We start from the raw sequence: 17,461 nt of genomic DNA, 5'->3' as shown, positions 1-17,461 counted from the left end.
TATTCTGCTTTTTTGACCGCCTGTCGTTTCGGTACTTAACCATTTCGTGGACGTATATGTCACTATTTGATATCTAATGGCTTACTACCACCACAGATACATCTGATAAATAAACTACTGCATATACGTCTGGCTAATTTATAGATCATTTGTACCAACCAAGAGCAAATCATTTTATCGGTTATTTACGGTCCATATAGCAAAAAAATTTTCTGAACAACGAAGGAATAAAAAAAAATTCAGGATTTGCGATCGGCACTTCCTCAAAAATAGGGCAAAAAATTCTTACTTCTGACTTTGTGACTTTGGTGATGCCTTCGATGCCTCAGGGTCAATGCACGGCTAAATTTTTTTAAAAGGAAGTAAAATGACATGAGAAAAGTTTTGGAAACTTTTTCATCCACTTTATTTTTTTACATTGTATGCTATTTGAGAGTTGCACTACTAGTTTGTCCTCTAAAAGTAATGCATAGCTTATTATTCACTTTTAACAGAAAATGCCGTTAAAATGGCTTTAAAAAAGGAAGGCTGAAAGGTACTACAGTAGGTTTAACTCAGAAGGCTCATACACTGGTCCACCTATATACTTGAACCAGTAATTATGAAAGCGCTCTGTATAGCCCACTCACTTTCAGTATTGAAATATCCCCACCCTTTTCTTATCTTAGGTGCTCCGGAATTATTTGTACCTATGTACAAATTGACTTCTGTCAAAAGCGGCATTGCTTAGTCTACTGAAGAATTTTCTTTATCTATGAAATTCATTTTTTATTATTTGTCCATATGCATTTGTACAATTATTGTCACCCACCCACCCCCTACAGTCATAGCGAAACGAAATTTGAAGATTAGTCCGCTTATGCTCTGACTGAAATTTCTTTTGCTTCTATCTCGCAATTCTACCCCACTCTTTTTTCACTTTCTGAACAACTATTGCTATATATATAGTGTAATAACAGTTGATACTTTAACTCTCCAACTCTTATAGGATAATAAAGGAGTGTAGGGTAAAAAAAAAAAAGTAAAATACGGTATAGATAATAATAACTAATTGTCCGGCAATGCCAAAAAAAAAAAAAGAAAAGAGTAACCAAAAAAAAAGATCGCCTTTTCCTACCTTCGGATTACAGAATAGGTAATGCGGAAAAATTGTTCATGAGGCCTCGTTTGATAAAGAAAATTGAGTAACTATTCAAATTTTTATATAAAATAGGGGGTAAAAGCCTTGAATTTTATTGACATTGATCTTCGATATTCAGACTGAAACATTACCTATCCTGCTTTCATATGTTACTTTTAAACAAATACATATTTCCTCAATTATATTCCCGAACGAGATGATCAGCACAAAGGATCATGGGAGTAGCTCTGAGAAGCTATCTTCTTCTATGAATAAATCTACTGAAGTGGAGGTGGATGAGAAATCAGTGAATCAAGACACTACAGTTCATGAAACAGGAGTTAAGAGAGCTCTTTCCTCGCGTGTTGTTTCCATGGTGGCCATTGGTGGTACTATTGGAAGTGGTCTTTTCATTGGTACGTCTGAACCTCTTAGAATTGCAGGTCCTGTCAACGCTTTAATTTCATACATATTCTTTGGTGTTTTGGCTTATTTTGTCACCCAAGAATTGGGTGAAATGGCAACACACACTCCAATTGCAGGTTCTTTCTGTACATTCAATACTAAGTATCTATCAAGGTCCCTTGGTTTTGCAACCAACTGGTGTTATTGGTTTTCTTGGGCCGTTACTTTCTCTATCGAACTTTTTGCTGTTGCCCAGGTTATAGAATATTGGACTGACGCGGTTCCTAATTGGGGTTGGATGCTTATATTTTATGTCATTCTCACCGGCGCTAACTTTTTCCCTGTTCGGTACTATGGTGAGATTGAGTTCTGGATTGCATTGGTCAAAGTTTTAGCTATCATAGGATTCATAATATACTGCTTTTGCATGGTTTGTGGTGCTGGTGCACAAGGTGCAGTTGGATTCCGTTACTGGAGAAATCCTGGTCCATGGGGCCCAGGTGCCGGATACGTGAAGGACATTGGTACGGACAGATTTTTGGGATGGCTTTCCTCATTCATTAACGCTGCATTCACTTATCAAGGTGTGGAGTTAACTGGTATCTCAGCTGGTGAGTCAGCCAATCCAAGAAAAACTGTTCCTAAGGCTATCAACAAGGTTATTATCCGTATTTTGCTTTTCTACATTTTAACTTTGTTTTTCATTGGAATGCTCGTTCCATACAATGACCCTAACCTTACCAATGACACCACCTTCATATCTTCTTCTCCATTTTTGATTGCAATTCAGAGAAGTAAGACTCCCGTGTTACCAGATATATTCAATGCTGTTATGCTTTGCACGATTATTTCAGCAGGTAACTCGAACGTTTATATTGGTTCTCGTATTTTGTACTCTATGGGTGGATTAACTGCTCCAAAGTGTTACAAATGGACTACCAAGACTGGAATTCCATGGGTTGGTGTGCTTACTACTTCCGTTTTTGGATGCTTGGCGTTCTTGAATGTTTCCACTGGAGGTCAAACTGTGTTTGGATGGTTGGTGAACATTACTGCTGTTGCTGGTTTAATATGTTGGATATTTATCTGTGGAGCACATCTTCGTTTCATGTCGGTGCTAAAGTCTAGAAATATTTCTAGGGATACGCTTCCTTTTAAGGCCATCGGTATGCCATTCTTTGGTTGGTTTACATTCATTGCCTTGATCATAATTATATTCGTTCAAGGCTACGGCGTTTTCTTTGACTTTAACGCCAGTGACTTCTTTGCAAACTATATCTCCTTAATCTTATTTTTCGTGCTTTGGCTTGGATCGCAGTTCACTATGTATAGGCATGATCCATGGCTCATACCGAAGGATATGGTTGATATAGATAGCGATGCTCGTGCGATTGACGAGGAAGGCTGGGATGAAGATGATGGCAAAGAAAAGTCTCGCTGGGATAAGTTCTGGGATACAATTCTTTAATAGTTGCGCCTATATAGATTATTACATTGCATTTTTCGATTCGTCTTGCTTCTTCTTTATTATTTTAATTATATTGGTTTTTATTCTCGGTGACCGTGTTCAATTTTCTCTTTTATATGTGCCCCAAGGTTAGTAGAAATTTTGTACATGATTTGCAGTTTTCGGTCACATATTTAGCTGCAAATGTATGAGCATAAACGCTGTTTTATTGCGGATCGTGCTTGTTGACAGAACTTCTCATTTCATTTAGCTTGAATTCAGGGTGAAAATCGTGTCTGCCGAAAATCGTCGATCGACTGAAATATTTGACAGTTCGAAATTTTTGCCACCTACACTTCGATTTCCAACACTACCTCTTTTCGTAGATCTAATTTTTTTTGCGAGCTTTCCAAGGTTCTCGATTTCAAAACATGAATTCTATGGGCAATTTGTTTTGATTAATTTCTTTTATACTACTCAAGCTTCTAGTATAAGAGAGGGAAACGCTAGGCCATCAATACACATTAATATTGTTAAGTATACATCTTAAATGTCAGAAAATAATACAACAGTTCAAGGCCAGCTAGATGAGGCACGTAAGGCTCTTAAAAATGGGAATTTTAACAAGGCCGAAAACATATTATGGGTTATCGTCAACAGTAATGCAAAAGCGTTAGGACTGGAATCTGTCTCAAAGCATGAACAGCTTGTGGAGTGTCAGAAGAATTCGATCATGGAATTGGGTCAGCTTTATCATGATCAAAAGAATACGGAAAAGCTTCTTAAGTTGATCTCTTCTGCTAGGGATATCATGAAAAACGCATTTGCCAAATCTAAAACCACTAGAGTTATTAAAGATTTAATTGATTTTGTTGATGATTTGGGGACTGATAATGCTACTGATTTAACCATTCAGGTTACAAAGGAGTCAATTGAATGGGCCATTGAACAGAAAAGAACCTTTCTCCGGCAATCGTTGCAGGTCCGACTTTCCGGACTATATTACAAGAAAAAAAGTCACCAAAATGCGTTGACCCTTATAAATAAGCTTGTTAAAGAATTTAGAAAGTTGGATGATAAGAGCTCGCTTGTCGAAGTTCAGTTATTGGAGGCGAAGACATATTTCCAGTTGAAGAACTTTGCTAAAGCAAGAGCTTCATTGACATCGGCAAGAACGTCGGCTAATGCCATTTATTGTCCAAGTAATATCCAGGCAGAGCTGGATTTTATGAGTGGTATTTTACATGCGGAAGACAAGGATTTCAAGACTGCTTATTCATATTTCTACGAATCTTTTGAGAATTATCAAATCCATGAGTCTTCGGAGAAGAATGACGCACTTTTAATAAGAGTTTTAAAATGTATGCTTCTTTGCAAAATAATGTTGGGATCGATCGATGAAGTTAATAAGATTTTGAAGAACAAAAATTGCACGGAATATGTTGGAAATAAAGAAATTGATGCTATGAAAGCAGTTTCCGTTGCACACTCACACAGATCGTTGAAGGAGCTTGAAGATTGTTTAAAGACTTACAACAAAGAGCTTACACAGGATGTAATTATCAGATCACATTTATCTGATTTATATGACTCTTTGTTTGAGCAGAATTTGCTTAAGTTGATTGAACCTTATTCATGCATCGAAATTAGCCACATTTGCTCCATAATTGGGTTGCCTAAAAACGTAATTGAGTCCAAGTTGAGCAACATGATTTTGGATAAGGTCTTTTACGGGGTATTAGACCAGGGAAATGGTTACTTGATTGTCTATGATGAACCTAAGAAGGATGAAACTTATGATCTAAGCTTAGATATTATAGGGCAAATGTCACACGTCATCGATCTCTTATATGATAAGGCTTCTTCCCTTGACTGAACAGAAAATTACTCTATACTAGTTTTTTATCGTGATAAAAAAAAGTAACTTTTTAAAAACATCTTTTCCTAAAAGAATTAATGCTATAATATAAAATCAATTATACGCAATCTAATGGTATATACCTTGCTTCCGTTCTCCGTAAAGCATACTGCTAACCTCCGAAAACCTCTGTAGAAATGGTTTAAGCTGGTTCGCTGAATTCAACAACTCATAAAACTTATAATTCTCATCCGCCAATATGTTAATCATATTGATTGCCTGATCGTATAGCATGTCTTGACTCAAGCTTCTGTACTTCACTAGAAGTTCGAATAGGGTTTAAAGACCGCTGGAATATAAGTTCTTCTTAGTTCACAATACATCTCGTGATCCTCTTGGGGCAAAGTATCATCCATACTAAGATCAAACATCCAAGTTTTGAGTAATTCATCCAAGACTGCCGCCATTTTCACTACTTTTTTCAAATCATCTGCATTTCCCTCCAAATTTATACCAACCTCAAAGGAATCTAGAGTTCCAAAGGCTGTTATTAAATGTTGGTATTGAACCAATTCACTCAACTTTGATTTAGGAATAAGATACTGTTTCATTGATGTATCATCCTCTTTAACGATGGTCACTTTCCTCTTATAATGCTGTATTACACTTGGCAATGCTATAGTATTCATAAATTCAACCGCTGCTTGTAGCTTTCCGCACGTAAGGAATCTTCGCATGAGCATCACAACAGCTTCTAAACAATCAGTTGACATGCCTGAGTCATAGAACCAATATATACAGTGATAGAATTTTTTATCCAAGTGCGTAACTTCCGTATTCAATGTCACTTCTTGATCCACCGGATAATTTTTCTCCGTTTGCTCAAAGCACTTTGTCACTGTAGCACGTAAAATAGCTTCTTTTGGAAGATATAACTGTTCCATAAGACGGATTTGTAATTCTCTTTGATTAGCCGCCAGATCCAATGACGAAAGAATGTTCGAATATGTATCTATCAATATCTCATCATTCGGTATGAACGAAATATAAAGTGGAATTTGATCATATCTTTTCTGAGAAACCAAAAGTATAATATACGACCTTATGATTTCAGAGTATTTGAAGTTTGAAACAACCTTTTCGCCATAAATCAGCTGTAAAATTATTGCTAAATGTGTCAATATTCTGAGAAGATGTGGAACCTTAGCTATATCGTTATTTTGCACATCTTTGGAGCTTGATAATTCGCCTAAATGCTGGATTGTACTTTGCATTAGCTTTGGTACATTATCTGATAAAATGGAACCTATAATAACTCTGATTGGATGTTGACTTTCGGTCCTCGTGCTTTCATCCGAATCCTGCGCAAGTTTATTCAATGCATCCTTAATACTTGTTGCAACCATCGGTGGTACTGATAATGAAGAGCATATATTAATCTCGGACGTTTTTGAAAGGATTTGATATGATTTGATTAGCTCATCGTCTAACCGACTTTGGAGAAGATTGTTCAAATAAACAAGAAGTTTGTCATCCCAAGAATGTACCAATGCAGACGAGGATTCAAAGTCACCACACAAATAACCATAGCAAGCCCGTTCAGCCTTGGAGTGACTGCTTTTAATTAAATTATAAACTGTGCGTCTCCAAAGAAGCTTGTGTTTAATCCCCATTGGCTTCGACGAAGTATCAATAAGATCAACAGCAGGATTGACATATTCACGTAGTCCGCACCCTATCAATGCAAAATTCTGGTTTCCCGTCTCTCTGCTAAGTTTTGTTAGGTTTTCTAAATCACCACATAGCAACAATCTAAAAGCTCTGCTAAAAAAAGCTTCATCCATTTCAATATCCTTTGGTGACAATTTCTTACCAGATCTAGTCGCAGCGTCAGCATCAAGCTCGCAGATAGATTGCTTGGAGCCTCTACCTGACTGTATTTCCAACTTTGAATTCAACCACTTTGAAGCCTGTATGTTGTCAATATTAGTGTCCGGATAGGTTTTAATGTCCAAGTTGCTGCTCTCTAGTAGTGCCTTGTATATAGTAAACAATTCAAAAAGATCACTCTTCTCCTCTAATATTCTATCCAAAAGAACTGTGTTTGATGTGTACGTAGATAGCATTCCTTTATTTGACATTCCAACTTGTTCTTTATTTGATAAGTCTTTCATAAATTTGACGTCCAATAGCGATTCTAATAGCGTCCACAATCTAGCTTCCAAGACCCAATTTTCGAGTGCAGAATCATCTATTTTTACTGTATCATCACTTTCAATCCTCAAAATATTCTCATAGCATACATGTTTAAATCCAGCCACCACGCTTTTAAGATCATTTCCACCGAAATTAATTCTGAAATCTTGAAGTATTTTTGAAAAATCTGTTTGCACGTCATCGATCGGATTCAAAGCCTTGTCGCTTCCTGCATTTGTTTCCAGGACCTCATCTGTAGATGAGACCATCTTGATAGAAAGTTTTTATCAATATTTGTAAACTCGTAATGTAATATGGTTCAAAATGATTAGACTACCTTATGTTTAAATATATGGTGTTTAGAATTGTGTTCCGAACAACAACAAAAATTAACGAAAAAAAATATATATATATAAAATAAAAAGGAGTGGTGTAGAGTAGTAGTGGACAAAAAAGGAATGGGAATGCACGCATGTGTTCATTCTTTTACTTCGATACACAATTATTAATATCACCTGCAATTTTAGCACAATTCGTACCCGTAAGGATATTTTTGTTCTGGTTAAAAGCACATCACAGGTAATTAAAATATAAAATTCTGCCTTAATATGGAGATAATATTTCTCGGTTTCTGTTAGAGTAACTCCAAGCCTGTTTCAATTAATAAGAAAAAAAACTGTTCCCTTTTTTTTCGGCCACTCATATTTCATTTGTTTAGTTTTACTTTTTTTAGATCTTCAAACACCTCACGTCATCAACTGCAAGTGTAAGTCACTGAGGGCTTAAAAAAGTCAATACTTTTATCAAATCTTACATACGGTATAAGATCAACTTTTCTTAAGGTACAGGAAATTGACAGTATATATATAATCCACAAATTTGGTTATTGATGGTTGAGGTTTCACTTACTGTCGGTAAACTGGATGCTTCGTTGGCTCTTTTGCTGACGAAGGACCATCATATCATCGAATTTCCTACCATTCTTCTACCTGATGGAATCAGCACTGGATCAATTGTTAAGATTGCTTGTGAGAGAGATTTCGAAGGTGAGGAAAAGGAGAGCAAACAATTTGATGCTTTACAGAAAACAATTTATGAAACATTTGGTAAGCATGAACCAAAGGAGCCAGCTTTAAAAGTAGTGAACGTTACACAAACTTCGTGTGTTCTAGAATGGGACCCACTGGATTTAGGCACTTCCGAACTAAAAGCTCTCACTCTTTATAAGAATGGAGCAAAGCTTGGACAGATAAGGAATGCAACCACAAAGAAGAATATTAAATTAAGTGGCCTTTCAATTGACACCAATTACAAATTTCAACTACGTATGGATACGACAGCCGGCATCTACCGTTCGAATCTCTTGGAAATAACTACCCATAAGATGACGGATCTTAGTGGAATAACCATTTGTCTGGGTGATATTGATTTCACCAAAAATTCTGGATTTACTTTGCAAGATATTGAAGATGCAGTTTCAAAAATTGGAGCAAGACCTATCAGCAAAACAGTTAGAATAGATACAACACACTTTGTATGCACTAACCCAACGGGTGTTGAGTGTGAAAAGGCAAAGAGTATTAATATTCCTGTGGTGAGACCAGAATGGATAAAGGCTTGTGAGTTAGAGAGAAGGATTATTGGCGTTAACAAGTTTTACTTAAATTCGGAGAATCCAATTTGGAAAGAAAAGGACTTTTGGAAGAAGCAGACGTCTGAGGCTCTTCTCGAAAGTTCTTCACAAATTGGAGATGTCTCAAACATGGCGGAGCATGGAAAACAAATGGATACGCAAGAAAATCAGGAGGAACCTTCTACGAAGAAGGACATTGATGCTGAAAAGGAGAAATTGCCAAAATCCGGACAGATTAAGCCTATAGGTACAAAGAATTCCGGAGACGTGGATTTACAGGAAACCCACAATGCTGAACCAAATGGATCCGACACTTTTGTCGCAGATAAAAAGGTTGCTGATGATAAGGAATCAGATGCTTCAGCTGCCATTCCAAATTCCGAGGAAAATACAACTGAGGATGAGTCGAAGAAGCATGAAATTGGTGGCAAGAAATCAAAGATTTTGCAAGAGCAAGATGACAAACAGAAAGTTTGCGAAGAAACCGATCATGAAGCTGATCATGAAGCCGGATCCAAGCTGGCAGCTCCCGATGAACCTCAGAATGAGGCAGATCTCCCTAATAAATTGAAAGAAAAATCTAAAGTACAAACCAATGTGCACGAATCAGATATCACATCGTCACATACTCTGAAGAGTTTGGATAATAAGGAAAATGTTGATTCTAATGAGGCAAATATAAATGAAACAGGTACTTCGTTATCTGGGGGTTTAGATGGTATTATTAAAGAGAGTCCAGTTGTTGATGAAAAGGAAAATGAACCAATTAGTGAAAATAAACAATCAGAAGGAGCTACAGAGCCAATGAAGACTGAGAAAGAGCCCTCAGAAATAGCGAAACTGACCGAAGAAGGTAGTGATCTCGGCTTAAAGAAAGAGGATACTGCGGTTGAAAACTTGGATGGCGTGTTGGAGGAGCCAAAAATGGAGAGTGTTGATGATAATACCGATGCTGATAAAAGTCCAGAAGCATCGACAGATGAAAAGAAAAATGGTCAAGTCACTAAAACTGACCAGGTGAAAAAACAAACGAAGAAGAAGAAGAAAAACAAAAATAAGCGCGGAAGAAATAACGGGAAAAGGTAACTGAGGTTATACTATTACGATATGAGATTTCTAAGGAGATTCACATACATCTAGATGATAGTCAGTAATCCGCTTAACTTTTATTTAGTGTATGATTAAGATTAAAGATTCTTTTTTGATTAATCAATTATGTGAAATTTGAAGTTTCCCCAAAGTAAGGAATCTCTTTTTTTTATTCGTGCTGTCTATGTAGTGTCAGTTCAATTATGCTATGCCATACAGGCCGGTTTGTATACATAATTAGATATATTTCTCATAATTCCTCATTCTCCCATTAGTCTCCTCAACCTTCTTAATATGGAATCCTTTTCCGGATCATATGGATGATCCTTTGAAGGAATCTCGAGAATAGCTGGAAATGGTTTGGTGTATGTGTCTATGAGAACCCTTATTTTATCCGCCAAAAACTGATTTATAAGAAGAATTGCAACATCATCCCTGTTTATGAATTCATCAAACTTTCGCTCTAATTCCTCCATTTTTGTATTCTCCGAAGCAACATAAAAGTTTCTCTCCTTACCTGGCTCACTTGTAACCTGGCCAATACCTGCAAGCAAAATACCTGTGACGGTATCTTCATCACCGATGGCAGCCATCAATGTTCTATGTTTGGCAGCATTGGATGAAGCTGACATTTTCCTTCCTGTTTATGTCACACAAATTTCTCACAATAGTATATTCGTAGAATGCAGAAATGGTCGCAAGAAGAAAAATAATTGGAGAAACGTTCGTGAAACCTTTCCTACTTTGATAAATTTAGCTTGTAAGCAGCGGCTTATCTACGAATTCTGAAATGATTTTTTGGACATAGAAAAAAAGCGAAAAAGCAGACCCGACCGAAAACATGTATTGGATATCATTATTGATGTGCACGGATGTAAAGTTCCTCTCTCTTTTTTCCCACCATGAGCGCCCTACTGGTGGTAATTGATGAATTTATTAACTTGACAGTTCTTATGTATAGTTTGAATTACTTTTCCTGTTCATTAGAATTTGTTGGTTTTACAGCTAATATTCATGAATATGAGTGCACTTGTAAGATTACTCGAAAGAAATTCATTTCGCAGTAGTTTTAGATACTTTTGTACTACTGGGATAAGTGCTTCGGGTCATTCTAAATGGGATAACATCAAGCATAAAAAAGCAGCCAATGATGCTGCAAGAGCTCGTGTTTCCTTTAAGATGTCATCAAAAATTACCGTGCTAGCAAAAATGGGGGGATCTGACTTGACAAAGAATTTGCAGTTAGCCTATGCTATTGAGAAGGCGAAATCTCTGAGTATCCCAAAGAGAGTTATTGAAAATGCAGTGAAAAGAGGCACTGGTGAAATGAAGAGTTCCGCTAAAATGGAGACAGTCACTTATGAAGGGTTGGGACCTGGTGGAGTGGCAGTAGTTATTGAAGCTATTACGGATAACAAGAATCGTACAATTGGAATGATTAGGCCCTGTTTTAATAAATATGGTTCCAACATGACTCCCACTGCCTACATGTTTGACAGAAAAGGCATACTAATTATTGATCTTAAGGATGCAGACTTTGATGAGGAGTTTGATAACATGATAGAATTGGGATGTGATGATATAAATCAGGTATCCAATGAGAATGATGAAAATCTGGTTGAACTGGTGACTGATCCTAAGGAGTTAGGTAAGGTTGCGAATCAGATTAAAGAAGATAATAAGTATACAATCAAGGAAATGGAATTTGGCTATATTCCAAAAGATGATATGAAGGTCGAGATATCAAACCCTGAAACAAAAGAAAGTTTTGAATCTTTTGTTCAGTTACTAGAGGACTTGGATGATGTTGAGAAAGTTTACACCAATGTTGAAAACTAAATGGTTTGTTTGGCTGCAGGAAGATTAGAACCACCATTATTTTATTTATACAATTTGGATCATATATTCCTCCGTGTTCATAGATATTACTAAGCATATACATACATATCTTATAGAAATTGAACGGTTAACTTACCGATAACTTGAATGTATTTGAGAAGCGAAATAACGAGAGGAAGTGGGGTACACAAAAATGCACCATATAAAATTGAAAAGTACTACAGTTCAAAACTTCAGACGACGAAGCTTGACGATAAATAATGTTAACTTATTCAAAAGAAATTCGAAATTATTAAGTTACAGATATCAGTGCCTCCAAGCAACTAGATTTGATCTGCAACTTGCGTGCTTAATTGGATAACCACGTTTATGTTGTTAAATAAATATGCCCTCAAAGTAGGCGAATGTATTCTGCGTAATTCAATTTTTCTTGATCACCTCCTCAAATTTCTCGTTCTGAGTAGGAACGGACCTTCCCAACTTCAATGAATCATGCTTCAAATGCTTTGTAGAGAAGTATGTTGCAGAACAGATAACAACACCACAAGCAAAGAAAAGTGGGTATAACTCTGGTGAAAAAAAGACTGGTTTCTCTTTTTTCTAAATTGAAATGTTTAGACATCGGTGTTAGTATCGATCTCCACGGAAAATACATGTTTGTCCTTGTACCATAAACTAAATCAAACTTACCTGTGCCTGGTTCATCGCCCGGGTGGTTGGTCTCATCATTGTCTTGTAACTTGGTCTCATGTAGGCCTTGAATGCGGGTCTCATAGAAGCAACAAAAGATGCCTTCATTTTTCAATATATATATCAGCTATAATGATTTGTTCTGTGGTATGTGACGTGTCTGAAGTTTAGTGAAACTGTATGGGTTATCAACGTTTTGTAGTCAAAATTAAGGAAATTTACGCACATTTTAACTAGAACGCACACCACACTACAAAAAAAAAAAAAAAAAAAAAAAGACTCCAAGAAAAAATAGCATTACATGACATACATTTACATATTCTCCATAAAGTTCGCTATCGTAGCACTACTGATCAGAAGAATTAAAATAGCCGATAATTATATAATGCAAAGTAAGCATTTGCATAAGCCTGTATTATAAAAAGCAGTGGCATTCAAAGCATACTTGGTGTTTAGTTCCATATATAGGGAAGTCTTGTAAATGCTTTTTTCTCACCCCACACACTAAGCATCAGTCAGCATCAACCAAGAAGGTTAATAAAATTCGAGCACTCCAATCAGAAAAAGTTTAATTAATTATTTTCAACACTCAAATGACATGAGCTGAGCATTGTGATTTTATTTAATTTATCTGTTGCTGGTGTAAGGATGCGCATCCAATCATGTTGGCTTGTCGTTTATACACACATAATCAATCATACATATACATAACCTTGGAATAGGCTCAACGTAGCATTTCAATTTAATTTTGTTTGTATATATATACATACTTTTTTCTTTTTAAAGCTGCCTTGTAGCACTTCCCATTATATATATCTTATTAAGATCATTTAAGGAGGTTTGATATCCGGACACCCCACTGATTTTAGTCTGTGAATTTTTTTTTTTTTTTTTTTTGCTTTTCCTTCCATATTTTTATTTTTTCTTCGCTTCCCTATTCCTTCGTTTGGTGTTATAAACAGACCGCTCGTTTTAACGTTTCTAGCTGGCTTTTACACCATACATTCATCACATTGGAGAACTTTTTGGATATTATCCATCGTCAACAAGTATGGCTTCAAGAAATCAAAGTCGTCGTCGTTCCCCCTCTCCTCACGCAATGGCTACAGGAAAGCAAATGGCGGATAGGCTTTTGTATGGTCTTGTTAAAGCAATTGGTCGAAAGGCAGTGGTGTCATTGAATTCTGGCCTTAGAATATCTGGAATTCTTTACACAATTGGCGAGTTTTCAAGTGATGGAAATTTCTCCATCTGTTTAAAGTTTCCCTTAGACGAAACTCCTGCCCCTGCAAATGATCACAAAGTTGAAATATTTGATTCTGAGTATTTACTAATTCCGAACAAGGATATCCTTATGATAAGAATACGGAATGTGGACTTCACAACTGTTGAAAAGAACGAAATTTATTCTGGAGAATCTAACGGTGTTAAGTCCGACGAATCTAATGGCTTTAAAACGGATTCTGCAATATCTTCCGAACACCACACTTTTCAGCCTCATGCTTTGAAGAAATGGGTTCCTGATGACGGCTTGGTGGATCAAACACTTGATTCCTTGGAATTGAATACTGGTAAGTCTAGTGGCGGTCACTGGGATCAGTTTAAAGCAAATGAAGAAAAGTTTAACATTCATTCAACCTTCGACGAATCTTTGTACACTACAAAGATATCCAAGGACAGTCCTGATTTTCAGCGGAGATTTAAGGAAGCAGAAAGAATTGCTCATGAGATTGAGTCGCAGGGCACTCATGGCAATGTTCACTTGGCGGAGGAACGTGGGCTACGTGTTGATGACAGTGGATTCGATGAAGAAGATAAGTATTCCGGTGTTCTGAGGGATCAATCCCCTACAAGCAGGAAAGGAAAAGATTCGACATCTGATAAACAAAAGGATAATCGCAGGCCCTCTGCACATCCGGATGAAGATAAGATTTTGATGGGAATGTTGAAAAGCAACAAGCAAAAGTCTATTTCTTCTATAAAGCCTGTTCAGGCAGGAAGATATGCTACGCCTCGTCAACGTGCTGCGTATTACCACAAGGATCCTGCTGTCATTTACTCTTCAGCTGTAACAAATCTACCTGCAAAGCCAATTAAGAAAGTTGCTACGGAAGAGTCTGCTTCAACCTCGAATAATCCAGAGATCAACAATGACGCAGTTCCAAAGTCTGCCCCAGTTGTTTCATCCTCAAGTAAGAATCAGGAGAAACCAAAAGCTGCTTCAGCTAATGTTTCCAATAAAAATGAGGCTGGAACTTTAGCAAATTCTGGTAGTAAACCTTTGTCAAAGCATCAATCCGATATCGCTGCATTAAAGGAGTTTTCTGCACACCTTAAAATCCCTGAGAACGTGCCAGGAGATATCTTACCTTTAATATCCAAAGCTCGCATGCAGAGGCAGAAAGCTGATTCGAAAGGAAGGGAAAAGAAGGTTGAAGCTAAGCCTCAGCAGACGGCTAAGAAAGTTAACGATAAAGGAGCTACTAATGTCGGTGAGAAATCTTCGTCGTTCAAGCAAGAAGAGACCAAAACCAGTCATGATGGCCAGAAATTACAGAAAGAGCACCAGGATGGTGTTCATTCTGAATCGGTCATTACTAAAGTTAAGACGAACAGCACGAAGGTTGGTAAAGTTGCTAATATGACCAATCTTCCTTTGAAAAATAATACGGATACAAGATATGGCCAAGCACAACAGAATAGGCACAGGAGGTCTCCTGCATCGTTCTTTGGCGCCGGGAAAGTTCCTTCCGATACATCCAAGGCTAAGCGGAGCTTATTAGAGGGCAAATTTAGTCTTCTTGTTAGCGCAAAGATGGAATATGAGCAGCAATCGAAGGATAATGAAAAGAACTCGGCAACTGGTGCTATTTTGATCGTTCAAATAGAACGACCATTTACAACAACACCTACCTGGCCATCAACAGTTGCGGAGTCCTACAAAAGTACGTTCTCCTTGCAACCCGAATGGGTTCCTGCTCCACCGATGGGTAGAAAGCTGTTTATGCCTTCTCAGACGATACCTATGATGGCACCGCAATCGATACCACCGCCAATCATTATGCCATCAGGGGGCCCTCCTCGCATGATGGAAATTAATCCGTTATCTCCTCAGCAAACTTCACAGCAGTTTGCATACGGACGCCGTGGTAGTAGTGCAAGCAGAAGAAACAATTCTCAAAGTTCCTCTCCTAGTATGCAGAATGTTCCACCCCAGTCTCCTGTGCAACCTGTTCAGGCAGTGCAACCTGCCTTGCCTCACATACCACAACAGGCTCAACAGCCAAAGTCTCGGCAGCAGGGGCAGCAACCAGTTCAAACACAACAGTTACCAATGGCATCTGTGAATGCGCCGCCGCCTCAGCCAATACATATGCAATCGCCTAACCAGATGAGTGGAATGCAGATGGGAGCTGTTCCGCAGTATCAGTTTGTGTATCAACAGCCACAGTTCATACCTATGTATACTCCAAACCCAATGGCTATAAATGGAGCACAGCCAATGTCATTTTATCCGGGAATGCCTCCACCGATGATGCCGGGAAGTGGTGGTATGATGCCAAGGCGGAATTCAAGGAATCGTGGTGGACATTATCCACGGCAATGATCTGTGTCTTACACATTTCTTTTAGCAGCATTCTTTTCTACTGTTATGTACTTCAAGATGTATGGCTACTCATGTTAAGAGCCAGGTTGTATGATGTTGTTTAGCAGCAACGGGGAAAGAAATAAAAAGTCAAATAAAGAATTAAAGAAAAAAAAAGTAGCTATGTGTTAGAACAGGGGAAGTTTCCTCACTTTTTATATAATACTTTACAGAGTTTTCACTAATATAGACTGATAATAGATTACTATCTAATGATACTCAAGTATTGATAATCAGTAGATATAAATGGAAATCCCGGAAGCTGATATATAGATACTTCCGGTTATTCGTATCCTAGCTTTTGTTTATGAGGACATTTCAGTTTCCTGGACATCCGTACATTGATTTCCGTATACGTCGTCTAGCACTATGTTGCGTAGCTTAAATTTTTCAGTTTTTTTTTGTTGTTTCCTGCGATCCTGGATATCATAGGATAAGGATAGCATAACATAGTAATAGCACCCCCTTTTGAACGATATACCAAAAGAAGCATCAGTCATTCCGTATGGCAGACGAAAATAATTTGTATCGGGTCCTTGGAGGACTCTATATTTCCTCAATACAGCCGTTGTTAAATAATGTTGATCTCAAAAATCTGTATGGAATAGAGAGTATAGTGAGCGTTCAAAAGGAGCCGATCCCAGAAACATACAAGAATTACACAAGATTGCAAGTGCCAGTGGATGACCTGGATACTGAAAATTTATTCATTTACTTTCAAAGGGTGAACGATTTTATAGATAAAAGATTGAAAGGATCCCCAGAAGGAAATAAGGGAAAGGTACTTGTTCATTGTAATGCTGGAAGGTCCAGATCTGTCAGTTTTGTCATCGCCTTTTTAATGAAGAAATACCACCTCAATTATAAACAGGCTCGATATGCTGTTCAAAGGAAATATCCGGAGGGTGTGATAATTGAACCAAATTCGGGCTTTTCAAAGCAATTACAACTTTATTACAATTGTGGCTGTTGTGATGATGTGAGAGAACTCGATGCCAGATACCCGCAGTATCGAGCCTTCAAGATGAGTTTATTACAAATAACGGATATGAATAATGACTCCGCCTATCGAGACATAGTGAATAATGGTACAGCAAACGTACCATCCACGAAAAATGAGGAAAATAAGGATCTCAAACCAAAGTACGTCTTTAGGTGTAAGAAATGTGGTCAAGTGTTGGCAAATTCCGCTGTTTTTATACCGCATACTGTGCCAACAGATGATCATGACAAGCAGAAGTACTTCTATAAAACCACCTTTTGGACCAAGGAGGTCTATAAGGTTGAAAAAGCCAGTTCCGAATGTACTCATTATTTCTTCGAACCCTTAAATTGGATGAAGCCTGAATTGAGCAAGGGAGAACTTGAGGGTCGTTTCGACTGTTTTAAATGCGGCTCGAAGGTGGGTGGATATCATTGGCAAGGATCCAGGTGTAGTTGCGGAAGGTGGATGGTCCCAGCAATACATCTCCTAAAAGCTAAAGTTGATGAGCTTGCCTCTTCAACACCGTGAATATCTTATAATGATGCTTTGTATG

The 17,461-nt window shown here is 37.6% G+C and overlaps 9 protein-coding genes across 9 annotated transcripts; 6 read left to right on the top strand and 3 right to left on the bottom strand.

The window, feature by feature from the left end:
• Positions 1-1,337: 1,337 nt before the first annotated feature.
• BRETT_003266 (uncharacterized protein) lies at positions 1,338-2,993 on the top strand (the record flags this gene model as incomplete). Its single annotated transcript, XM_041281777.1, has 1 exon — positions 1,338-2,993. One exon carries the CDS (start codon positions 1,338-1,340, stop codon positions 2,991-2,993), a length of 1,656 nt encoding a protein of 551 aa, XP_041139568.1.
• Positions 2,994-3,522: 529 nt separating this feature from the next.
• BRETT_003265 (uncharacterized protein) lies at positions 3,523-4,848 on the top strand (the record flags this gene model as incomplete). Its single annotated transcript, XM_041281776.1, has 1 exon — positions 3,523-4,848. The coding sequence occupies one exon, from the start codon at positions 3,523-3,525 to the stop codon at positions 4,846-4,848; it is 1,326 nt and encodes a 441-aa protein (XP_041139567.1).
• A 111-nt stretch (positions 4,849-4,959) lies between these two features.
• On the bottom strand, positions 4,960-7,295 carry BRETT_003264 (uncharacterized protein; the record flags this gene model as incomplete). Its single annotated transcript, XM_041281775.1, has 2 exons — positions 4,960-5,150; positions 5,207-7,295. The coding sequence occupies 2 exons, from the start codon at positions 7,293-7,295 to the stop codon at positions 4,960-4,962; spliced, it is 2,280 nt and encodes a 759-aa protein (XP_041139566.1).
• A 620-nt stretch (positions 7,296-7,915) lies between these two features.
• On the top strand, positions 7,916-9,745 carry BRETT_003263 (uncharacterized protein; the record flags this gene model as incomplete). Its single annotated transcript, XM_041281774.1, has 1 exon — positions 7,916-9,745. One exon carries the CDS (start codon positions 7,916-7,918, stop codon positions 9,743-9,745), a length of 1,830 nt encoding a protein of 609 aa, XP_041139565.1.
• Positions 9,746-10,008: 263 nt separating this feature from the next.
• On the bottom strand, positions 10,009-10,380 carry BRETT_003262 (uncharacterized protein; the record flags this gene model as incomplete). Its single annotated transcript, XM_041281773.1, has 1 exon — positions 10,009-10,380. One exon carries the CDS (start codon positions 10,378-10,380, stop codon positions 10,009-10,011), a length of 372 nt encoding a protein of 123 aa, XP_041139564.1.
• Positions 10,381-10,768: 388 nt separating this feature from the next.
• On the top strand, positions 10,769-11,587 carry BRETT_003261 (uncharacterized protein; the record flags this gene model as incomplete). The annotated part of the gene is made up of 1 exon (XM_041281772.1): positions 10,769-11,587. One exon carries the CDS (start codon positions 10,769-10,771, stop codon positions 11,585-11,587), a length of 819 nt encoding a protein of 272 aa, XP_041139563.1.
• A 420-nt stretch (positions 11,588-12,007) lies between these two features.
• Positions 12,008-12,385, bottom strand: BRETT_003260 (uncharacterized protein; the record flags this gene model as incomplete). Its single annotated transcript, XM_041281771.1, has 2 exons — positions 12,008-12,187; positions 12,278-12,385. 2 exons carry the CDS (start codon positions 12,383-12,385, stop codon positions 12,008-12,010), a joined length of 288 nt encoding a protein of 95 aa, XP_041139562.1.
• Positions 12,386-13,376: 991 nt separating this feature from the next.
• Positions 13,377-15,884, top strand: BRETT_003259 (uncharacterized protein; the record flags this gene model as incomplete). The annotated part of the gene is made up of 1 exon (XM_041281770.1): positions 13,377-15,884. The coding sequence occupies one exon, from the start codon at positions 13,377-13,379 to the stop codon at positions 15,882-15,884; it is 2,508 nt and encodes an 835-aa protein (XP_041139561.1).
• Positions 15,885-16,428: 544 nt separating this feature from the next.
• Positions 16,429-17,436, top strand: BRETT_003258 (uncharacterized protein; the record flags this gene model as incomplete). Its single annotated transcript, XM_041281769.1, has 1 exon — positions 16,429-17,436. The coding sequence occupies one exon, from the start codon at positions 16,429-16,431 to the stop codon at positions 17,434-17,436; it is 1,008 nt and encodes a 335-aa protein (XP_041139560.1).
• Between the last annotated feature and the right edge of the window lie 25 nt (positions 17,437-17,461).

The sequence above is a fragment of the Brettanomyces bruxellensis genome, chromosome 9 (genome assembly GCF_011074885.1).
Source record: "Brettanomyces bruxellensis chromosome 9, complete sequence".
Taxonomy (NCBI): Eukaryota; Fungi; Ascomycota; class Pichiomycetes; order Pichiales; family Pichiaceae; genus Brettanomyces; species Brettanomyces bruxellensis.
Note: the sequence above shows the minus strand (reverse complement) of the source record. Positions and strands in the feature narration are given on the sequence as shown.